General features: G+C 44.6%; 1 protein-coding gene across 1 annotated transcript in view; it reads right to left on the bottom strand.

Moving 5' to 3' along the window:
• Window positions 1–25,794, bottom strand: part of ntrk1 (neurotrophic tyrosine kinase, receptor, type 1) — a gene marked incomplete at both ends in the record, with an annotated part of 104,333 nt that overhangs the window by 40,524 nt on the left and 38,015 nt on the right. The window contains 12 exons of the mRNA XM_084336624.1: window positions 1,276–1,448; window positions 2,144–2,274; window positions 2,583–2,738; window positions 9,249–9,351; window positions 9,464–9,522; window positions 10,265–10,282; window positions 10,430–10,762; window positions 13,448–13,586; window positions 14,937–15,079; window positions 16,122–16,276; window positions 20,410–20,478; window positions 23,986–24,057. Of these exons, the coding sequence (XP_084192750.1) occupies window positions 1,276–1,448; window positions 2,144–2,274; window positions 2,583–2,738; window positions 9,249–9,351; window positions 9,464–9,522; window positions 10,265–10,282; window positions 10,430–10,762; window positions 13,448–13,586; window positions 14,937–15,079; window positions 16,122–16,276; window positions 20,410–20,478; window positions 23,986–24,057 (1,551 nt within the window). The remainder of the gene's footprint in view (window positions 1–1,275; window positions 1,449–2,143; window positions 2,275–2,582; window positions 2,739–9,248; window positions 9,352–9,463; window positions 9,523–10,264; window positions 10,283–10,429; window positions 10,763–13,447; window positions 13,587–14,936; window positions 15,080–16,121; window positions 16,277–20,409; window positions 20,479–23,985; window positions 24,058–25,794) is intronic.

Below are 25,794 nucleotides of genomic sequence, written 5' to 3'. Positions count from 1 at the left end.
GGAACAACTTCAACAACTGTGGCTTGCAACTGTGCCGTTTGTTCACGAGGCGAGAAGACCGTGGTCAGAAAAAAAAAGCCGCCATTCTAAGGATATAGCACGATATAAATCATTGTGAAACGTTTAGTGTTGTTTGTCACCTTGGTCTGGGAGGTGGTTCGTGACTGTATACAAGGTAGTTACATTTCAATCTATCTGCGATTCCATCTAGACTGTCACCTTCAGTGTGAGTTATTTTGTGGAGGAAGGGAATATAATATACAAAACACTGAAATATAATCCAGGGGCGAACTGCACTTTTCAGTGAAATACTTAAAGGGATAGTCCATATGTATTATAACCCTCCATGTCTTGTGGGTGGCTACGTGGCGTAGTGGGCAAGGCGCTCGCCACGAATGCGGAGACGCTGGGCTCGCCTGTTCGAGCCCAGCGCTCCACATTGCTTTCAGTTTAGCTGGTCGTTCATACTAATACACATTGGCCGTATTAGGGGGTGGGAAACTGATGGGTGGGGATCGGGCGTTGTGGACAGCGACTCCTACAGGTCGGTTGGTGCGCCTGCGCAGTAGAATCAGGAAGTGTCGGGGGCAGCGTGAGCCTCCCACGCGTTACTCCTCGCCACTGAGAGATCGAGCTGCGCAGGTGAAAAGATGCGACTGCTGTTACCTCAAGTACCGGAGGGGACTTGTGCTATGTATGACTTAGTCCACATTGCAGCCGGCTTGTGGGAGGCAAGAAACAGCGTTCGTGACAGGGGAGGGTTGAATTGGATGATACGAAATTGGGATGGGAGAAAAATATAGAAAAATGGGAGAAAAAGTGGATAAAAAAAAAGAAAAAAAACTCCATGTCTTATTTATTGCACACTGGGACTCTTATCAGTCCATCAACATTTCTTTATTGAAATCATTTTCTATTTGTGACAAATCAGTTCTGAATAAATCTTGACTATCCCTTTAAAACCAACACACAACGTGTAAGTCAGAACCCTTGCACTGAAGAACCATATAAGTCTGTTTCCACATTCTTTGGACAGCCCACGTATTTGCTGTTTTAAAATCAATCCAAATCACTTGGAGTGTGCATGTGATACATCACAAGAGACTACTCAACCTCTATTGTCTTTAACTATGAATGAACACAATACACTCACTTACCATCTTTAGATAATAAAGTTTGAAAACATTATACCTCTGAAAACATCAAATGGACTTATATGGTTCTTCGTCTGAGCTAGTGATATATATTTTACTGAGCTGCATAGATCCTACATACCTGAGGAAACGGTTGAGGTCTCCATGCCTCATGTATTCGAACACCATGGCCAGTGGCTCTCCATCTGTACACACGCCATAGAAGCGCACAATGTGCTGGTGCTGAAGTACTGTGAGCAGCTCCGCTTCTCTCTGGAAGTCCTGGCGCGTCGACTCGTTGGCATCCTTCAGAGTCTGGGTCACACAGGGGATGTCACGGATATTTGATATACTAATAATAAGGTAACAATGTTGAATACAAATATAATAATAATTAGCCCCTATGCACTGCACTGTCTACACCTGCGCACATTGCTGTTGTTTATACACCATGTTTATATTTGTATATATTTATATAGGTTCCCCTTATTCTTTTTGCAAAGAAACGAGTCTAAATCTACTTTTACTTATTATTAATTGTTTTCAGCACTTCTCCCCTTGTACTGAGCACAGTGTTTTTGGTGGGTGTAGCAACACACCACATTTAAACAAATTATTTCCTTCTCCGCCAGGCTACCCCACACCCAAGAGTAAAAAAAAAACACAGTACATTATGTAAACAGTGTTCCTGGCTCCAAAAAGCACAGCTATGTGATTAATCTAAGCCATTGCTTATGTCCCCATGTGACATTATCAAAGGGAGGTCATTCTGAACAGTTTAGGCTTCAAAAACCCTGGCCAAACGCCAAGGAGTACATGTAATTCTCCCCAGCGCCTAAATAATATCTCAGACTACCAAATCCATACAAAGACTAGGCCATTTTCCGTAATATATCCCCTTTAAATTAAATCAGTTTCATAACAGCTGAAAATATTGAGTGGAAATGGGGCCATATTAGCATTCAGAATGTCTGTCAGGAAATGTGTCTGGATGGAATCGACCCACTTACCTTGATGGCTACCAGCATCTTGTCACTGTCCGGACTGAGGTTGGCACACTCTGCCAGGTACACCTTGCCAAACGCTCCCTCACCCAGCTCCCACTTCAGCACAATGTCCTGCCTTTTGATATTCTGGACACCTATTCATACGTTAAGAGAGGTTTTTTAATTAAATATGACACACAAGGCAATTATCCAGAGGACAATGTTTACCTGATGGGAAGCCACTGGTGTTTATTGTATAAAAAGTCATATCTCTTCTGGATTTGACCACTTTCACTGACAATGAATGACAAAATTGATAACTAACATGCTTTCCCACAACATACGGTAAGTGTCTTTGAACGTGGTCACTGATATGTACTACTAGCAAGACCGTGCATTGATTACCAGATCATTAAACCTCTCAGAGAAGAGTTGATTAGGATTATACAGCAATCATACTCACACATGTCTTTGTCCTTGATGATGCCGCAGAAGTACTGAGGGTTCTCCACGAAGCTGGATAGGCCAGAGTCCTCATCTGAAGAGGGGGGGCTGGCACCGAAGTTCATGAAACGGAGGGACACGGCTAAGTCATCCTCTGTGCCTAAAACTGATGAACCTAATGAGACAGAAACAGACAGAGCCACACAGGGATAAATATGAAACACCTCATCAGTTTTCAGCCATTTATGATTGCATTGTTCATCAGACGCTGCAATTCAGAGCCCATTTATTCAGTCGTGGAATTGGTGGTCTTTCACATCGATGTGGTTGTGTATTCTTAGATGCCATAGTGACTGATGATGACAAGCCGAGCTGTAATAATCACCATCATCAACAAGGCAGCAATCAGGCCAACATTGAACCAAAAAGAACCTTGCGGCCACAGAGACAGCTTTAACGGTAAGCAACTCTGGCTGCAGTGAGTATTAAAAGCCAAACAAGTGGCCCCAAATTGTAAAACCCTCTCAGCAAGGCAAACCACAGAACCCCCAGAGTCCAACTGCCTCGAAAATGGAACAACAGAGAGCGAGCAGGCAAGCAAGGGAGAAAAGAAAAGAGGCGTCCGGGAGGGGGTCCACTTAGGCAATCAGGCCCACTTAGGCACTTTGTGAGAGGGGTGGGGAAGAAGGTGGTGGTGGTGGTGGTGAGGGGGGCCTAGAGGACCTGTATCTCTCCCAGCTAGGTCTCCATCCATCCGTCTTCTTTAATGGCCCACACCACAGCACAGCGCTAATATCTAGGGGAGGTTTCTGACGCCGTTCACTTTGCATGCAGTAATTACCGCACTTTAGCCGAGCCGACACAGGGGCTGACAGTGTGCAAAGTTACAGTATAGCCAAGCGGAAACCCTATATTAGTCGGCCTCCTGTGCATTATTTCCCCCGGAGTAACACAATGCCTGCTACGGAACTGTTGGCGATTCCAAAGTGAATACATTTTTTTGGTTCATTCCCCTCCGGATACAGTTATTTATTTCAAATTTCTTTACCGTCTTTTCTTTTTGGCAAATTGTCATTTCACTAGCAAAAGACCACACCATTAAGTATGAATTAAATTGACTTTACTAGGGAGAAAATAACTGGTTACAGAATGGATATGATAAATGATTGAATGAAAGAAGCTGAGGTGTAGTGCTAGCAGATGTGTGATTGATTGCAGATGTGTGATCGGGGAGGAGACTATGGGTCAAGTAGACTAGTAAGAGACCATACCATAGTGAGAAAATAATTGGTTACAGAATGTGGTGTAGCACGCAGGCTCAATGGCTGCCATTAACCCTCTGGCACCAGGCACACATCACACTACACAACGGCTGAAAGGCTCAGGATACAGGGATTGATATCAGCCAATTAAGGGGAAGGGATGATTAGGTGGCCTTTATGTCAGAGACCAGATTGGGAATTTGGCCAGGAACGTCGGGGAACCCCCTACTCTTTGCGATAGGTGCCCTGGGATCTGACCAAATTCAACTGTACAGTGTCCTAATGTCTCAGGGTGGGGGTAATGTCTCAGGGTGGGGATAATGTCTCTTCTGAGGCTGGCGTACACTGCGGCTTCATAAGATCCCCAAAGGTGAGTCTCCTACGATATGGTTAAATGTGATTGTGCTTGTCTGATGTCATCTAGTTGATTGCAAATGTAAGTGTGATACGCTTGTGATGACCAGCGGACAAGGAGCTGGATCGTGTGTTTGGTCGGTCGGGAGGTGACACCGCTGGCGGTGCCGACGTGGAACGAGTGACCAGAGTAATGCTCGGGTGAAATGCTGGATTTGGTAAAGTGATGGTGAAACCAGAAATGGGTTGCTATTGTTCTTGGCCTCTGTGATAAAGAGTGGGTCATGAGGTTAGACGTTTCAACAGCATGGTAACATGTGCGTGGTAGAGAGAGCTAGCTGGAAGACAACAGCATGGTAACGTGTGCGTGGGAGAGAGAGCGGGCTGGAAGACAACAGCATGGTAACGTGTGCGTGGGAGAGAGAGCTAGCTGGAAGACGTTTCAAGAAACTTTCAACAGCATGATAACGTGTGCGTGGGAGAGAGAGCTAGCTGGAAGACGTTTCAACAGCATGGTAACATGTGCGTGGGAGAGAGAGCTAGCTTAGGGTGACCATATTTTGATTTACAAAAAAGAGGATATGCTGGCCCCAGCCTCGAGATACTTAATGATACTTTGCACAATCGAAGCGGGCATGGCCACCTTCATTTCACTATACAGTATGTCTTGTGTATGTATGTGATGAATAAACCTCTTGAATCTTGAATCTCTACTCAACGTTTACTCAAAGATGCCTTATTGTTTTAACCTCTTAACATGCACCCAGAAAAGCTGCCATTTTTTTTACTTGAACTTGAGGACTGCATACTTTCTTTGCAAAGCTTATCTTTATACGTTATGCTTACTGTATAGCACATGCATAAGCCTGGTCTCTTTTGAAAGATAACATTCTGAAGTTTCTTACTGTCACAATCATGGCGAGAGCCGCCATTTCTCTACCTACTTCCACGCCCTTATATGGGCAGCTTACAATGCCATCTATCAGCCCTGCTGAGAGTCATCAGCCCATCAGCCCAGCTGAGAGCCATCAGCTCATCAACGGTCTGGATATCAACCCTGCGGATCCTGTTCCTGATCGTCTCAGTGTTATCCTATCTACCCTAGGTACGAGGATGTACTTAGCCTTGCCTGCTCTGTCTGTACAGCCTGCCATGTCCTAACCTCTGTTCTCCCTGTGCCCAGGACCACCACTCCCGGCACATTCTTGTATATTCTCTATTGCCTTGTCTGCTCGGAACCCAAAGGAATTAAAACCTACTTAAAACGCTCCATTCTCTCTCTCCTTGTGTTCTGCTATTGGGCTCCGCCACCGCTGCCATAACACTTACACAATAAATAAAAATTACTTTTAGTGCTAATGCGTAACATAGGGCTGAACTTGAGTTGAACTTGAACTTGTGTACTCACGTTTTTGTGTAGTAGTTGCAATATTCCAAAATAATATATATATATTTTTTGTATAAGCTGGAAAACACCACAAATCCATAGCCTCAAGTATTGTGTAGTACAGGCCCAAATTTTATAAATATCCGTTCATAAATGAGTCTTCTAGAGACATCCGGGTAAACCGTGTGCCAAGAAAAAAGCTCTCCATCTCTCCATTTCCTCATCCAAGTAAATTAATTCGGAATTTGTATCACTTGATCTTGTCTTCGCTTGTAAATTTTCACCTAGATCCCTGATCCCTGACATATCGGCATGTAACTCGAGAACCGAGGCACGGATTTTGTCGATTGAAATGGCATTCGAACGCCAACAAATATCGCTTTAATTCTGTAATTTATATGTTCGGCGAAAAATGCAGCCCCAAGCCTTCAGACGCTCGCAAAGTGCCGTGAAACTGAGGTTGGAAGAGAGAGTGCGAGGTGAGACTCTGTTGATGACGGCAAATTATGTTGGGAAGCTGTGGCTAAGTTGGAGAGTTAATAATAATAATAATTTATTGGATTTATATAGCGCCTTTCAGGAGACCCAAGGCGCTAAACAGTGGGGGGGGGGGGCAACTAAGGGGAAGGAGGTCATTTATAGATTCGGTGAAGAGGTGAGATTTGAGTTGGCTCTGGGACCGACAGTTGGTGGTGGGGATGGAGAGGAGACCAGAGTCAGAGGACCCCAGCCTCTGGGGTGGGATGTAGGGATGGATGAGGTCAGCTAGGTATTGGGGGCAAGGGAGTGAAGGGATTTGTAGGTGATGAGGAGGATCTTAAAATTGATGCAGGACTTGACTGGAAGCCAGTGGAGGTGGATGAGGGTGGGGGTTATGTGGTGCCAGGACTTGGTGCGGGTGAGAACCCTAGCAGCAGAATTCTGTACATACTGCAGCCTGTTCAGGGCATTGCTGGGTAGCCCTGCAAGAATTTAGTTAGCGTAGTCCAGACGGGATGTGACGAAGGAGTGTATAAGTGTCTCTGCTACAGAGTCGTTGAGAGATGGCCGGAGTCTGGATATGTTCCTGAGATGGAAAAAAGCAGATTTGTTGTTGATGTGAGAATGAAAAGAGAGGGTGGAGTCCTGTATGACACCCAGGTTGCAGACTTCTGGGAAAGGGTGGTTTGAGCAGCCATCCACTTCTAGGAGGAGATCTCCAACCTTCCGGAGCAGTGACTGCTTGGCCACAACCATGAGCTCTGTCTTCTTGCTATTAAGTTTCAGGCAATTGGATGACATCCAGGCCTTGATGTCAAGGAGGCAGTTGATGAGGTGCTGTGGGGGGAAAGGAGTGGAGGGTGAGGTGCTGATGTAGAGCTGAGTGTCATCAGCATATGAGTGGAAATTGAGACCGTGTTTCCGGATGATGTGAACAAGGGGGAGCATGTAGATAGTGAAGAGGAGTGGACCAAGAACAGAACCCTGAGGCACACCTTGGTTGACAGGGGCAGGGGTGGAGGTGGAGTTACAGGTGGAGATGGACTGTTTTCTTTCAGTGAGGACAGAGCCAGATGAGAGCAAATCCCAGTAACACCCAGATGGTCAGAGAGGTGGTTGAGGAGAATGGAGTGGGAGACCAGTTCAAAAGCCACAGACAGATCCAGGAGGATGAAGGCTGATGTAACCGGAATCGGTGGCAATGAGTTCAGTTAAAGGTTTAGACTGAAAGTGGAGGGAGTGATGTTGGATGAACCTCTGAGTCTGGTGCCAAGAGTCTGAACTTCTGGTATGAAAAACAAGAGAGAGAGAGAGAGAGAGAGAGAGAGAGAGAGAGAGAGAGAGAGAGAGAGAGAGAGAGAGAGAGAGAGAGAGAGAGAGAGAGAGAGAGAGAGAGAGAGAGCAGAGTGCTTTGGAAAGAGAGTTGAAGATATTTGGGCTACTTTTGCATCCAAACATGAGTCTGACACAAAGGTATGATATGATATGATATTTGCATTTATAATGCGCCCCCCAGCCAATTTTTACATCGGTCCAGGGCGCAGCCCGGGGAAAAAATCTAGCACACTAAATCAAAGTGTGCTACTGTAGTCTCATAATAGCTTTAGTTTGGTTTGCTAGAACAAAGCTTTTGAGTCCTGCGTTCTTGAGGGTTTGACAGTTATATGCAGAGTGCTAATTGAAGTGGTGTGGTTGAGATGTGTGGCGGTATGGTAGACATGGGACAGGGGTGTGGTTGAGGTATGGTATGGTAGAGACGGGACAGAGGTGTGGCTGAGGTATGGTAGAGACGGGACAGAGGTGTGGTTGAGGTATGGTATGGTATGGTATGGTAGAGACGGGACAGAGGTGTGGTTGAGGTATGGTATGGTAGAGACGGGACAGAGGTGTGGTTGAGCTATGGTATGGTATGGTATGGTATGGTAGAGACGGGACAGAGGTGTGGTTGAGGTATGGTATGGTAGAGACGGGACAGAGGTGTGGTTGAGGTATGGTATGGTAGAGACGGAACAGAGGTGTGGTTGAGGTATGGTATGGTAGAGACGGAACAGAGGTGTGGTTGAGGTATGGTATGGTAGAGACGGGACAGAGGTGTGGTTGAGGTATGGTATGGTAGAGACGGGACAGAGGTGTGGTTGAGGTATGGTATGGTAGAGACGGAACAGAGGTGTGGTTGAGGTATGGTATGGTAGAGACGGGACAGAAGTGTGGTTGAGGTAAGGTATGGTAGAGACGGGACAGAGGTGTGGTTGAGGTATGGTATGGTAGAGATGGGACAGGGGTGTGGTTGAGGTATGGTATGGTAGAGACGGGACAGAGGTGTGGTTGAGGTATGGTATGGTAGAGATGGGACAGGGGTGTGGTTGAGGTATGGTATGGTAGAGATGGGACAGGGGTGTGGTTGAGGTATGGTATGGTAGAGACGGAACAGAGGTGTGGTTGAGGTATGGTATGGTAGAGACGGGACAGAGGTGTGGTTGAGGTATGGTATGGTAGAGATGGGACAGGGGTGTGGTTGAGGTATGGTATGGTAGAGACGGAACAGGGGTGTGGTTGAGGTATGGTATGGTAGAGATGGGACAGAGGTGTGGTTGAGGTATGGTATGGTAGAGACGGAACAGAGGTGTGGTTGAGGTATGGTATGGTAGAGACGGGACAGAGGTGTGGTTGAGGTATGGTATGGTAGAGATGGGACAGGGGTGTGGTTGAGGTATGGTATGGTAGAGATGGGACAGGGGTGTGGTTGAGGTATGGTATGGTAGAGACGGAACATAGGTGTGGTTGAGGTATGGTATGGTAGAGACGGAACAGAGGTGTGGTTGAGGTATGGTATGGTAGAGATGGGACAGAGGTGTGGTTGAGGTATGGTATGGTAGAGACGGAACAGAGGTGTGGTTGAGGTATGGTATGGTAGAGACGGGACAGAAGTGTGGTTGAGGTAAGGTATGGTAGAGACGGGACAGAGGTGTGGTCTTTCCTCTCAAACCTAAGTTAACAATTACTCCATATGCTGGATCTGTCATGATCAGACACTCATGATCAGTAACTACCAAATGCTGCAAGTGAAACAATTCCATTTAAACAAGTAATGTACCGTGATGCCAGCTGCGTCAATCACAATGACCACAAAACGACGGCATATTTAGCCCTTATTAGACTTGGTGAAGATTGAAATGAAATAATGTATGAAGTGCTAACTTACGATGAATGCCAAACTTGGAGTGCTGGCCACACTTATTGATGACCAATACCATGATGAGAAGGAAGGTGCAGGCAAATACGGCCAGGCCCACTGCCACAGACACCTGCTCAGAGAGACTGGGAGTCAGAATCACGCAGAACTCAGCAGCAACATGATATTCTTCTCATTTCTGAATCATACACATAATCTATGTATAGGTTGAAGACCTACTGTACCCCAAACACTCGACTTTCCAGGTTCTCTTTCACGTCCTCACCCGGTTTGTTGGTGGGAACTGAAGGACACAGATACAATTTGATTGAACACAAATAACATAGGAGGGAGCCATATACGTACATACATATATATAAGTCAGATTGGAACCTAGTGCAGTATATCAGTACTGTACAGTAAGTGTTATTAAATTAAATTTAAACATTGTCTGGCATGATGTGCTGCATCCTCTCACCAGGCTCCAATCCAATCCAATGGGGCAAGTGTTTTAGCCTTCAAAAACCATGATGTCCTTTTCCAAAATAGGAAGCTCACAGTATAAACAGATGTGTCTTCATAATTATGTTCCACTGAGGAAATGGTTTCAAACCGTATCATATCAAAAGGAATTTCATACCGGTTATAATGAGTTTCATATTGGTAGGTTTTGTACTATTTAGTTAGTTAGTTAGTTTGTTAATTTGTGTTCTTTAACAATAAAAAGATGTTTACACACAATGCAAAAATATTCCTGCAATCACACATACCACAAATAGTAGAGGATATCATAAGAAAATAAACAATTAAAAATGTATCCTAAACTCTTCCTATTATGGAAAAGGACATGTATCATGGTTTTGAAGGCTAAAACAATTTTGGATTGTATTGGAGCCTGGTGAGAGGATTCAGCACAGTGCCAATGTCCTGTACTAGTCAATATCATAATTCAAAAAAATTAACCCATCCTTTAAGCAAATGAATGTGAAGGACAAGGGACCATAAGATAAAATAACTATGAAAATCAAAATGAATCAGAAACTTACCTGGATCCACATTGAGGACTAGCATGTGCAGAAAAGAACAGAAATAACACATTAATGACATTAATTCAAAATGTACTACATTCACTGCCACCATATATTGCTAATGAAATATATATATAATATATATATAAATAATTCCCCAACTCATGTATCAGGCACACTGACCTGGAATTATCCCCTCTGGATCAAAGGGATCAAAGGGATTGTCCATAAACTTCCCAGTGGCGGTAGCCTGGTCACTTCCTAGCCTGTTCTCCGCTATGAGAGTGTAGTGGCCGTTGTTGAGGTGCGTGGGCTTGTTGAGGAACAGACAGCCGTGTTTGACTGAGCCGTCGTCTGAGTCCGGGATGAGCTGGGTGTACATGTAGCGACTTTCCGTCAGCTGTGACCCGTTGTAGAGCCAGCGGATGTTGGGTTCAGGATTGCCGTCCACGGCGAATGGAAAACACCAGTGGTGCTGGGGTTCCGCGTCTCTCAGGAAGATAATTTTGACTGGAACTGCAGGCAGAGAGAGGACGGGGGGAGGTTTTAGAGTTTTGGACAGATAGGTCCAAGAGGCCTTCCAAAACCACACTCAAAATTGGTAGAGTCGTTTGCGAGTTGGGTTGTATGAGTGTACACCTCAGCTGGTCAGTGGCTGGTCTAGTGCCCCCTATATACTGTAGGTTCCTCCTGAGTTTCCGTGAATCAATGTTCTCCATCTGCACTGTAAACCTGTACTGACCTGCTATGAATAATGAATCCTGGTCTCCATCGTTAGGGGCCCCTGACCACAAGTGCTACCTGGAAGCACTGGGAGGACGCAAGGCTACAGGAAATGCCCCCCCCCCCCCCTCAGATCGAAGTCTGTGTTGATGAGCGGAGACCCCTCACTCTCTAGCAGCCATTCCCCCGCTCTTAGCCTGCGACCCTGCCTGGGAAAGTGCTGTGCTAAGGGGGATACCGAGGCACTTGTCACTTCGGTTCTGGATGATCTTCTCCCGGGTTACAAGACTCAGTGAACATTAGTGCTGCTACCCATCAGTTTTTTTTTTCTTTTTTTTTTTACTAATCATCCAACATTACCTCATTGCAGGGGGGCTAAAACATGTTATTTTTTTTTATTGAAACAGAAAGCCACTCCATTCCCGTGAATCAACGCTCTGTGGATGAGGAGAACACGCAGTAAACAGCCACTGTTCAGGGAGGTAATTAAGGGTAATTAAAGGGCTGGCAGTTAACGAGTGTCCGTCCGCCAGGGGGGCTGATGTTGATAGATTAGCTGTGCTAACGCACTTACTGACTGCCAATCATTGTGGATGGAGTGGCTTTCCGGAGGAGGAGGGAAAAGGCCATTAGCACCAGGCTCAAATCAGATCTCAGCACAGTTATCAGTCCCATTTTCCTGATGTTCATTATCTGTCCCTTGATGCTCATGCATTTTGGCCTCAGTTGATTGGCGCCCCCACTGTTTTTGGGCTTTATTTTTCTAATGAGTGTCACCGAGTTGGTGATATATGATATTGTTTGGGCAATCTTTTCGGTAATGCATCACTAATGCATCCCACGCTCCTTTCTGTGGGGCCGGTGGGTGCCGTCGTTCCAAGATGTTGCTCAACTTTCAGATGCACTCTAATGCACACAGTAGCTGTGAGGAAAACAACAGCGGCTCTCTGGGGGAAGCGTTGCAGTTGTAATGAGACGTACAGCGTGGGAGGTGAAGGAGTTCTCAAGGAGCAAAGGGGTGGGCATGAGATTAAGGATACATTTAGCTGGTACCCGGCAAATTAACACAGAATGAAGTGAACTGTAGATCTCTCGGGCGAGGGTACGTCATGTAATTCTATTTTACTTACTCAGAAGCATTTTATTTTACTTGGACATAAAATCCGGCAACTTATTTGTCAAACACTGGTTGGAATTGGTCCAACTTCTCCAAATTTCAGTCTGTCTGTTCAGAGTCTGTCTGTTCACTGCACGGCTGCACCGTGAATCCAATGTGAAAATAATGAATTTCTAATCAAGATGTCAGCCCCCAGTAAACAAACAAACATTTTTGAGAAGTTGGACCATTTCAACAACTTCGGGGTAAGTGTTTGACAAATAAGTGTTCCGGATTGTATGTTTAGGTAAAATAATATTACATGACGTACAGTACCGTCAGTACGCATTTCAGTTGAAATGCGCCCAACGCTCCTGGGTTCCATTGCCAGCTGGATGTTCTAAAGTTGGATGTCAGTGCTAATAACTTCCCTACTGTATATTCAATGTAATGTTATGTTACGCTACATTATACTGTATATTGCACCATCTAAATATATGACTACACGCAGGCTAAGCAATCATGAAGACGTTAAAATACGCCTGATAATGTTATTCATAACACTGTCCTTGTTATTAGATACAAAAACCTCATAAACCCAGGATTCACTCACTCACTCACTCACTCACTCACTCACTCACTCACTCACTCACTCACTCACTCACTCACTCACTCACTCACTCACTCACTCACTCACTCACTCACTCACTCACTCACTCACTCTGTGATTACTCAGCCAGTTTGCCTCAAATCACTTTAAGCGAACAATTTGCTGTGCTGGATATGAATATCTTAGCATATCTTAATTTCAACAAGACTGCAAAATTTTTCTTTCCTATGTCCAATGTTATGTTCAATATTTAAGCTGCACATACTGTAATTGCAAAAATAATCTACAAAATACGATGATGTACAGGCACATGCACTGATCATGAAGCCAATGAAGCACGCCTCTCAATGTCATCATGTGAACGCTTTGCATCTATGACACTTTGTGTTCTCGGTTTAAAATGATACAACTTCTTACTGCTGTACAGCACCTTTAACATATAATACACTTCTTGCAAGTTGCCTGTGAATGTCAATGTGAATAACAACTCAAAGTTCCATTAGGAGCTACATTGGGTGGGCATGTACACTTATTTTTAGACGCACATTAATAGGAACCTGGCGCTGAGCATTTCCTTTTCAGCGGTTGTCCACCCTGCCTGAACACACTGTTCTCTCTCTCTCTCTCTCTCTCTCTCTCTCTCTCTCTCTCTCTCTCTCTCTCTCTCTCTCTCTCTCTCTCTCTCTCTCTCGCCTCCATTAAGACTGACAGCTTTAACTGAGTCTTTGAGCTCTCAACGCAGCCTGGTTACAGGTTTGTTGCAGGCACTTACATTCGATGTCCAGCTGCACCATCTCCTCCCCGGGCCCGGCTTGGTTCTCCGCCTCGCAGGTCAGGTTGTGGAGGTTATCCCTGTTGTTGACATTGGTGAGGTGGAGGACCAGTAGTAAGCCTTGTTTCACGACACTCTCCTGTAGAGGAAGCACACAGCATGCATATTGATGCTGGAGATACAAACTAAAATACAGAAATACATACTGAATTACATCAACATATTTCACTAACACCAAAATCAGTGGTTATGCATTGTAACCCTATAGTAATACGATTGCGGGCAAAGCATCTTACTTTGCCGATTGGACCTGTTCTGTGCACACACACGCTCACGCTGAAACGATTTCCCAGGCAGCAATCACCTGTCCTCCACCTGCTATAAATTGCACCAAAACGGCCTCCCAAGGTTCCTTTCACAAAACCCAGGGCCAGCAGGGTGAAAAGCAAGACGCTTTGCCCCACAATCATATAACCGTGGTTATCTGATGGAGGGGTTCAGCCAGCTTTGTCAGATGGAACTGGCGGATCAGGTGTTCTTTCACAACTCCTGCTGCGCGGAACGCTGCTGCAGCCTCATCTCTAGTCAGACGAAGTGGGAACTCGCGGGGCGGAGTGGGGCGACGCGGGGCAGGGCTGAGCCGGGCAGAGCGGGGCGGGGCGGTGCGTGGCGGAGTGGGGCGACGTGGGGCGTAGCCGGGCAGAGCGGGGTGGGGCGTAGTGGGGCAGAGCAAGGCAGAGCGGGGCGGGGCGTAGTAGGGCGGAGCGGGGCGGGGCGGAGCGGGGCAGAGCGCGGCGTGGCGGGGCGGGGCGCGGCGGGGCAGAGTGGGGCGGGGCGGAGCGGGGCAGAGTGTGGCGGGGCGGGGCGGAGCGGGCCGGGGCGCGGCGGGGCAGGGCGGGGCGCGGCGGGGCAACTGTTCCAGGCGTTGGAGTCAAGGGACCACAGGGTGTGCTGCTCAGAGCTCCAGGCGCTGAAAAGGGCTGTTGGGTTACAATGTCATCTGTCGTCATTGCTGGTCACTCTCGACTGCAGTGCAGATACTCTCAGGACTTGGGAGTGATCACTGAGAAGCAATTCCTTGGCTTAAAAGGAACTCTAGCAGGTGGAGGGCCCTGCATGTAGAATTCTTTCATTGTGAGTGTGTAGGCGTACAGGGCCACTATGTGAAGCAAGATGTGAAGCCCTCAATAAGTATAACAGATACTAAGAGCTTAAAAACTATTTACTGAGCACTATGTTCCTGTAGCAATGCCATACCATACCATTCTGAACGAAGCAGCACTATAACAACTGTACTACAAAATAAATGTTTGCATCTAGTTGAAATTCATCTCATGCGGGCAAGGATCATGAAACTTGCTCAGCTCATGAAGTACCATGAAAACATCAAAGTCAACTAAATGGGGAGGTTTCTGTGCAACAACAGCAAAGATATTTCTGGTACGCCATATCTTAAACCTTACCACATCGATTCCATATCCTCCAGTACCTGAACAATGTAGCTCGACCGCAGCTGCTCGGTGCGCCACCCTGCCACGGGTGTGGGCGTCCCCGTCACGTAGCATTCAAAGGTCAGGTTGCCCCCTTCCTGGATCTTGTTGATGGACGGGAGGATTGTTACCTCTGGGAGACCTGCATAGCATTGGATGCAGAATAGGTCTGATCATTCATGGGACTCCTTAACTTAAGATACGTTTGATGGAAGTCTTTACAATCCATCACCACCGTCCCAGACAGTTTAGTAAAGGCAACAGAAAGTGTTCGATTTGATTTGATAATCACCACTGTAATCACCACTGTAAGATGAAGATCAACATTTGTGTTCGCTTTTTAGATCAATGTCACCTCAATGTCACCTCACTCACTCACTCACTCACTCACTCACTCACTCACTCACTCACTCACTCACTCACTCACTCACTCACTCACTCACTCACTCACTCACTCACTCACTCACTCACTCACTCACTCACTCACTCACTCATTCCCTCACTCACTCACTCACTCGCTCACTCATTCCCTCACTCACTCACTCACTCGCTCACTCACTCACTCACTCACTTGCTCACTCACTTGCTCACTCACTCACTCACTCACTCACACTCACTTGCTCACTCACTTGCTCACTCACTCACTCACTCACTCACTCACTCGCTCACTCACTCACTCACTCACTCACTCACTCACTCACTCACTCACTCACTCACTCACTCACTCACTCACTCACTCACTCACTCACTCACTCACTCACTCACTCACTCACTCACTCACTCACTCACTCACTCACTCACTCACTCACTCACTCACTCACTCACTCACTCACTCACTCACTCACTCACTCACTCACTCACTCACTCACTCACTCACTCACTCACTCCCAGATATGTCTCTTTAGATCAATATCATGATGAATGATTTGCATCTATGACACTTTGTGTCCTTGTTATAAATTGAGAAAAGTTTAGCTGATTTTCCCATTTCCCATTTCCCATTTTCCCAAACGTATTCATTCCATATTAAAAGGACCATGTGAACTGAAGTAAAGTGTAATGGTGTAAATTCGACTAGATGTTCACTACAGCTATATCTACATGTACTGTAGCAACATGGTAGCATAATAGATAAAGCACCACATCACATCACTTTTGGCTATAATAAAGTAAAGTCAACCCACTGCAGTTGTCCATCACTAAGTAGTTGAGTGGTATTTCTTGGCTGTCGGAGAGGCAGTTTAACGGCTGACTGTCCAGGTCGCCGCGGCCATTCCTATGCCACTGCTGGAGCCAGTGGATGTCACACGAGCAGAGCAGGGGGTTGTCCCTCAAAACCCTGAGGAAAAGAAAGATAAAAGTAAAATATGATTTTGCAAGGCCTTTATTGACAAGGACACATTGTTATATGGTATTGTTATTAACAGAATACCTCTGTAATTCTGTGAGAGATAATATTGAATAGTGACCGTAGGGAATGACGACAAAGAACAAAAACAAAGGAAAGAGGAATTTGAAAAAAAAAGTCAAAGGTTACAGCAATGGCCTGTGGGAGTAGTTGCAGGGGGAGGGAGGGTTACACACACACACACGCACGCACGCACGCACGCACGCACACGCACGCACACACACACACACACACACACACACACACACACACACACACACACACACACACACACACACACACACACACACACACACACACACACACACACACACACACACACACACACACACCTACTGCAATTCAAAACTGGCCCCCGTAAATGTCCAAACCCCCCCTCCCACCCCCTCCTAATGTACAGTTTCCTCCCCCTCGTATGTATATATTATCTGTTAGGATCTCTGTTTAACAGTACTGTATATTTGCATATCTTGTATGTCACAAATGTAACAGTACTGTATACCTGTATGTCATGTATGTCAGAAATGCCAAGATATATATCTGTATGTTGCGTATGTCATTAATGTTATTATGAATTGAAAATGGGGGACCCTGAGACGAAAGTCTTTCTCTGGTCTGCATCCCCTTAACAATTGTGTATATTGAGCCGTACTATATTGTACCCATTCTGCAATCTTAAAGTTTTCAATCAATCAATCAATCAATCAATCAATCAATCAATCAATCAATCAATCAATCAATCAATCAATCAATCAATCAATCAATCAATCAATCTTCTACTGTTAGCCACTGTGCAGCTACACTGGAGCAGCTGGTGATTCAGTGCCTTGCTCAAGGGCACGTCAGTGGTAACTGTTTTGTATTTTGTATTTATTGGTTTAAAATACAGATACAGTGCATATTAAGGAACATTTACTGTAAATATGCCAGTTTAGCCAGGTTGGCTAATTTTCAACTGTAGTCTCTGGGGCAAGTGACATGAGCACTACAATAATTAAAACACAGTACAATAATTAAAACACAGTAGTAATCAGTAGGTTACAAGCCCGCTGATAAATCACATGACAATACACTAAAATACATTAAAATACATCACAACCCCTCAGTTAAAATGGCTGCACACTTGAAAATCTCTCAACCATGATTTTAAGTTCGATTTAAATTAAATGTATCTTTGATACTCCCTGAGCCGTGTTGGCAGACTGTTCCACGTGTGGGCTGCTCTCACAGAAAAGGCTGCCTGACTAAAAGCAGACCTCCTGTTTGGAACTACACAGTCCCCACTCCCCTCTAACAACAGACCTGGTATATCTGTCAGCAGATGCTTTCTGTTTTATGAAAGTACAGAGGGGGGGAGGAGCCAAGCCATGTAGGATTTTATAGGTAAGGCAGGCATATTTTAATTTAACAAGATTGTCCCAGCTCAGTAGATTCTGGTTTGTTATGCTATAACAATGGTGGTGGCTGTTTGTTTTCCTGTCTAGTACTTTCACAGCCTGATGGTAAACTACCTGTACAGATCGTAGTGTTGTACAGGCGGCTTGTGTCCAGCTAGTCAGACAGTATGATAAATGTGACATAATAATAGCATTAAAATACAGCACTGCTGCTTTTGTTGACAGAGAGTTTCTGATGTGACGGAAGTTTGATAAGTGAAACGTTGCATTGTTTACTACCGATTTGATTTGTTTTTTAAATGTAAGATTTGAGTAAATTTGTATCCAGAGATATTTATATTCGGACACGACTGTCATCTTTTCTCCTCTGACATAGACAGGTGATACAGTATTCGTCCACTGCTTTGTAAAAAACATGCAAACAAAACTGTTGCAGGAGGGGAGAGCGTCAATCGTGAACTGTCCTGCCGGTCCAAGAAGTGACCCTATGACCACAAGCAGTTTGCTGGGACAGTGTTTTGTCTCTTTGACATCGACTCATCTTGCACTTCACAGCAGAAGATCAATAGATGGTCAGTCAGCTGAGATTCAGGTCAATGTAAATATTTGGACAGATGCCTTTTAAAACGCCAATCTGGAGTTGAAGAGTACATTTATGATAAGATAAGATAAGAAGGGGGGGGGGTTGCACCTGAGGGGGGTTTGTATCATCATCACCATCATCAACCTTTATTTATTCTCAAAATTACAATTGAGGTCACTCTCATTTTCTTTTTTTTTTATCTACTTTTTCTCCCCCTTTTTTCTGTATTTTTCTCCCATCCCAATTGAGTCGTTATGCCAATTCCCTTCCTGGTCGTTGCGCGCATTTCCCCCCCACTTGCCGGCCTAGGGAGGGTTGATAGATACTATCACATGTCTCCTCCGATACATGTGGAGTCAGCCAGCCGCTTCTTTTCACCTGACAGTGAGGACTCTCACCGGGGGAGTGTAATGCGTGGGAGGATCACACTACCTCTCCCAGTTCCCTACCTCGCTGAGCAGGCGCCCCGACCGACCTGTAGGAGTCGCTGTTTACAACGACCAGGATACACACCCCACCGGCTTCCCACCCGCTAACACTGCCAATTGTGTTAGTATGGACGACCGACCAAGCCGGAGGTACCGCTGACAGCTGGATTCGATACCAGTGTCTCCAAGGTGGTAGGCAGGCGCTTAGTCCGCTGCGCTACCCAGCCGCCGTCACTCTCATTTTCAATGTCGTCGAGACTTTACAGACATTTCAATGCACACATTTCTACAATATAACAGCACCATTATATTGTATTGCTGACAGCACCATACCACAATATTATGTATAGAAAAGATAAATAGGAATGCAAAACATTCCAAAATAAATAAACAATAAGAAATAAAAGCACAGGTAAGCTGAAGTACAATTGAATATGTGTTGTTTTGAGTCATATAAATGCATACAAAACTGTCAGACTGTGGAATTGATTAGTTCTGTCAATCAGTTTCTAAATATTTCCAGTCCTGTTTTGGCTTTGTTTATAGGAGCCACTGTTTTGTTCATGTTTGTTTTACATTGATGAATACAAGTCATGTGAAGTTAAGAGAGTGCTTTACTGTAGGTTTGTGGCCCAATCCAGAACCCAGACTCCCTTTAAGATCCTCTGCCAATCCATCACTGCAGCCATTACTAAGTATGGTTACAACTGAGGGGCTGTATTTAATACCTGGTAGGATCTCAAAGGAAGCTATCAAGGATCTGGCGATGGCAATGTATCACAATCTTGAAACAGTTAATTTATGAAATGATTTGTGAACTGACTTTACATGACTTTTAATCTGGCCCAATATGTACAGACAGAATATGACCTCTAATTACAGGGACAATCTGTAACAACTGGAATAGTTGTAGTATGGTTTAACATAGCCATATTTTTTGAAAATTGCCTAAAAGTACATACCAAGTAAATGGAAGATTGCTCCAATTCTACAAGGGCCATTTGCATGTTCTTGGTATCTAGGGACCTCAGGGAATGTATGTACACAGAAGTACTGTGTCTGTTTTTCCATATTTGACGGTGTATAACACCATGCTAACATTAACCAGACGTGAAAACCTTCTTGAGATCAAGTGTACAAAAAATCTAAGCAAATTAATAAAGGGCAGATGATGGTTTTGTAGATACAGTACAGAATTTTGCCATTCGGACACATGCAATTTGAAATATGAATATAGAATATCAGGCCTATAAATGACCTTATTATGGCCAAGTCATAGCCTACATCTATGGATCGTGTCAAATCTCCTTTTTCCAATGGCAGAGTTCAATCTGGATTTAGTACCACCAGGCACCCATTACAGGGCAGCAAAGAGACTGTGAATGAAATCTACTGTAAGTACAGTTACTTTTGTATAATGTCCATAGCTTTGCCCTTTAGCTCACTATCCCTTTAGTTCACTATCCCAAATACAACTTTAGCTCACTATCCCTTTAGTTCACTATCCCAAATACAACTTTAGCTCACTATCCCTTTAACTCACTATCCCTTTAACACGACTCTGGTCCGACTACAGAGGTAACGTGAACGGTTGTTCATAATGACACAACCAGCTATGTAATTAATCTATATGGAGGAATCCTGCATATGACTCACAAGTTGAGCAGTGGTAGAAAATGGAACACCCTCCAGCTGATGTGCTCCAAGGAGTTGTATGCCAGGTTCCTACGAGACGGGAGAGAAAGAAGAGACACAGTGTTTTCAACATTTGAGTGAATATAGATATGTCATCATTCAGAACTCTCAGGCGTACTGTATTTCCCATTTGATGTCGCTGGGCTACCGTCATATGTAAACAGGAATGGTCGTAACAGCTTTATAGAGTATTTAGAGTCTGGTGTGTTGCTACCGTCATATGTAAACAGGAATGGTCGTAACAGCTTTATAAAGTATTTAGAGTCTGGTGTGTTGTTGGGCTACCATATGTAAACAGGAACGGTCGTAACAGCTTTATAGAGTATTTATTTTAGAATCTGGTGTGTTTATCCAAGATGGCTGTCCACTTCCTCTTGGATAAATAACAAGATAATTTTTTCTTGTTTAATCTGTGGATTGTTTGTTTCTTTGTATATGGTATGAATTATTATTTTGTGTAAATTGTGTTGTACGCCGACCATCAAGTAATACTTGTTTAGTTTAAGAATAGGGGGCAAGTAACTATAAGAATACTTCTTCTTCCTGCTCCTTTTAGAACGTTATTTATGATTTTGTATGAAAACTGTATGATTGAATTGCTTCCATGGGGTAAATAAAACTCTGAATCTGTTGTTTGCAATCCCTCTGCCCGACCAATCGCTACCCAAACAAAGACTACAAATTGCTTTATTTTGAACATTCAAAGGTTAATCAACATTAAGGAAGAAGTTGAGTCTTTTATGAAACTGTTTTTGTCGTCCGCTGCAGGTTGCATCACGCTGTGACGTGATCGCTCTCTTCAGAACAATGCGTACTGTACCTGCCTTGAATTACTCTCCGGGTGGAAACTGTTAATGCAGCCAAATGGTCTCTGATCAATTACCTTGGCGAGTATTTCACATCAAGAGCTATGTTCACAAACAACACTGGCACACCTCTCTGTGTTTGCTCTGTGTGCAGTACATTACATGATTAGCCCGCAGCCACAAACACTTCTTTGACAGACGTCGATTGCTTGGCCACAAAATGCATTGTACTGAGTTAGAGGCCTGATAGCGAATTGCATTAGCTTGTGGGTATTGGATAATATGACTGTCCTGCCAAAAATAGTTTGTATCATTTGTACAATGTCATTGTAAAAGCTAATTCATTTGGGCATTTGTGTAAAAGTTTACACTATATGGGTTTTGGGCGGCTGAGTGGCGCAGTGGGCAAGGCGCTCGCCACTAACGCAGGATATGCTGGTATCGAGCCCAGCTCTCTGCGTTGCTACCGGCTTGGCCGGTCGTTCATACTAACACAATTGGCAGTGTTAGAGGGTGGGAAAGCCGGTGGGTGGGGATTGGACGTTGTAGACAGCGACTCCTACAGGTCGGTTGGTGCGCCTGTACAGCAGAATCAGGATGTATCGGGGGCAGTGTGAGCCTCCCACGCGTTACTCCTCGCCATGTGAAAAGATGCGACAGCTACCTCCTCGTGTACCGGAGGGGACACGTGATGCAAGGCTTGGTCCTCACTGCAGCCGACCAGTGGGAGGCATAGTCTAGCAACGTTTGAGACAGGGGAGGGGAGAATTGAAGGGAGAATTGGTGTGGCGAAATTGGGATGGGAGAAAAATAAAAATAAGGAGAAAAAGTGAAAAAAAAAAAAAACACTATATAGGTTTTATTGTAATACAAATCTTAAAAAATGCTGATTCAAATGTGATGAGGTGATCTGTATTCTCCATAAACACGTCTCAAAATATTTGCCCTGTTGAAAATCGGTCCTGTGACAATTATCCCTTTCCTATGGCCTCCCAAGCTGCTTAAGGATCATCATCACCACAACCACCGCACTGAAATGATCGTCAGACAGCCAAGAAGGAACAAAGATGTAAGTAAAACCTCCCTCAGAAGATGACAGCGGACCACACTGGGGAGTGCGCTCGTGGAAGCTGATACATATTCACTGTGGCAGGGGGCCGGCGGGGGCCAGCAGGGGTTCAATTATTTGTTTTCCCTGCTTCCAAAAGTTCATGTCAGATGGCTTAGCCGCTGGGGCTTATCTGTTACCGGCTCCATTCCTCCTTGTGGCCCCCAGGGAGCAGGAGGCATTGTGGCCGGGAATAGCAGCTGGTTCTCTTAAGATTGGTCCCATCAAGCACTGCGTAGCAGGCCTAGGCAAAGAGTCACAGGCTACACTGCAGGAGGAGTGTGGACTAAGACGTGGTAGAACGACAAACAGATCAAACAGGGGGGGGGTTAGCCACCATGTCCACAGCTTGCTTTGGGTATAGAATCAGTGTCCCCAATCTGAGACACACATCTGTTGCACCGCCACCCACACCCCACCCACTCTTGGTGAAATATTGATTAAGCGATAATGGACCCTTAGTGGAGTGTATTTATTATGCATCAGTAGTCGATAATTCGCCAAAGTGAGCGAGTAAAAGGTGACTGGTGGATGTCTTCTCCAATTTCTCTAGATCACCCCCCCCCCCCCCCCCCCCCCCCCCGCCCCTCACAACCCGCCTGTCTCTCAAATAAACAACATCAGACATGTAACTCATGCTCAGTAAAATGATGAGGACAAGATTCTGGAGATAACGGTCAATTACTGCTGATGAATAGCTGGATTTCCATGGTTACAGTGTAACACGGCTATTGTTTGGCCTGGGCAATACACCTGCTGTGGTTGAAAAGCATTCAGAAAATCAAAAGCTGGACAAATTTGAGTGCCTTAATGGTGTCATTGACAAAAAGCAAAATCTTTGAAATAAATGTTACCGATTTATAGTTGACATGTGATTGAGATATGTCAATATGTACTAAGTAGACAATGACAAACTGAACAAACTGTGACGTCACAGCTTGTGAAGCAGCTCTGAGCCATTGACTGCATCAAGTGCCTTTGTAACTTGCATTAGTGTAATTGTGGTTGAAATCATATTCAATTCAAGGGATGACTAATACAACTGAGTGAGTATTACTGTGTGAGTCATGTGAGTAATGTAAGGTGCCAAAATAAACTATGCTGTAACTGGTTCTGGTGAGACAGAGTTGAAAACGACATGTTGTTCCATAAAGCAATGTTTCTCAACTGGTGTGTTGGGTCCCAGAAGTTGGTCATGAGATATTCTGACAGGATTGCAGAAAAAAAAACTAAAAGAAAACATATTTGATTGGGGAATATTGTGCAATACATACATTTTGTTTGCAGATTACATTTAATGAGATTACACTAATGTGATTGCAAAATATCCTAAATATAGGTCATTAGACTACCAGCCTGATTACTCAAAATTTAGTTTTAGACTGAGATTATAGACGGCAACATGTTGATAATGGTTGTAGAATAGTCCAATTACAATATTTATACAGTTATTTGGGCCACAAATCAGCAGCATGTATATAGTTTCATGTAGACCTTACTTACACACCATATTATGAACAGGTTTGGCTTGCAATTGATTGACTGCAACAAATAGGCTGACCCACACATGAGTCAAGACATGGAAAGGAAAGACAATCCCTTTGTAACGACAAGGACACTTACACATACTGGAGCCTCAGGTTGTACTGGAAGGCATTAGTGGAGATATGCCTCAGCCTGCAGAACGTGACCGTGCTGGAGGGAGAAAACACAACAGACCAATGATGAAGAGAGAGAGAGAGAGAGAGAGAGAGAGAGAGAGAGAGAGAGAGAGAGAGAGAGAGAGAGAGAGAGAGAGAGAGAGAGAGAGAGAGAGGAGAGAGACTGACCATATATCACAATATTAACACTACAAATCCTGGATCTATCAATATCTATCAATTGTAGATCAATATCTATCAATTGTGAACATGAAGAAATTCTGTGAAAGCCCAAAATATCACCCCATAGTAAACACACTGTTAAATGTGATTTTAACTTCATTCTCAATTCATTTTGTGTTGGGAGCTGCTCCAGATATTTACATCGCAATTACATCAAATTCATGTGTAGTTTCTGGCTTCAGAAGAGAGGTGTTCATGTTCATATTTGATTGGACTGTCCTTTGATGGTAGAAATAACTCGGATTCTTAAAGAAACATGCCAACATTATGGGAAATGTGCTTACTGTCTTGTCTTAGACAAGAAGATAGATACGGATAGCTTTCTACTGAATGCACAGAGAGGAAATGTTCCTAACATAATGTTTTTTCTGCATTGGCACAGGCCATAGGAGATATTTAGGCTATTTCTCACTGATCACTTATTACTAGAATAGAGTACTTCCTGAAAATAATCAACAGATTCCCTGTGAGTCTTTCTCAAAATGAAGACAAATGGTGCCAGAGAAGCTTATTTGCCCTCTTAATTAAAAGGAATAATAAAAGGAACTGAATGTTGTGTTGTTGTAGCGTTTGGGACTATTATGTTGTGTTGTTGTAGTGTTTGGGACTATTAGGCCTACATAGCTTGCTGTATTTCTTTATTGTATTATTGCACATGTTTAAAGTGCCTATATGGGGGTAGCTAATGCACTTTAGAATGACATAGTGTACTGTGAAGAACACTTACTTGAGGGATACAGCGTGAGTAAGTAAATTAATTCCCATTCTTGGTGTCTACAATATAATGAGTGAGTCCATGATTGAATGACCGCAGCTGACAGGTCATGCAGAGTCCAGTATTTGACAGCTCATGCTGTGACTCAATTGATCAACTATTCAACAATGGCAAGTCAATTAATTCCAATAGAGGCCTTGTGCAGAATGTTTGTGTAGTTACCTCCAGTATGGCTGCCTGTAACATAAGGTTATGTATATAACCAAGTTCTGTGAATTATGGCGACGCTCAGCATCATCTGCACTGTACTTCACTTCGTGCACAAGCACTGAATAAAAAATTCCACCATGTACCTTTACATCCCAACATTCGTCTGGCCACACCCCCATCCGCTTACCTTCATAAGCAGGTGTGTGGTCACCTACTCGCCTCCTTCCCAAACTTTCACCACAAGGCGAGATCAAGGGCCGCAGCGGCATCTGATGCTGAGCGTCGCCATAATTCACAGAACTTGGTTATATACATAACCTTACGTTCTGTTTCATTATGGCTTTCGCTCAGCATCATCTGCACAAGAGGAGCTGAGCGGGAGCCATAGCTCGACAAATGTACCCCGCTGAGGCCCCCCACAACCATCAGACCGGGGAGGACCGAGCCCCCCGACCCTCCCTAATGGAGGATACCCCCCCTATTGGAGGCTTACGGGAGGGAGACGGATCCGACCGTGCGAAGAGGAACTCAAGCAACACAACGCACAGGGTGAGCAGACCGTGGCTTGACCCCACGACTACACACACGCACAACCCGCATGCCACCAGGGAACGAACGGAAGGA

Source organism: Notolepis coatsorum (genome assembly GCF_963971535.1).
Source record: "Notolepis coatsorum genome assembly, chromosome: 19".
NCBI classification, from domain to species: Eukaryota; Metazoa; Chordata; class Actinopteri; order Aulopiformes; family Paralepididae; genus Notolepis; species Notolepis coatsorum.
This window is presented reverse-complemented; position numbering and strand designations above follow the sequence as displayed.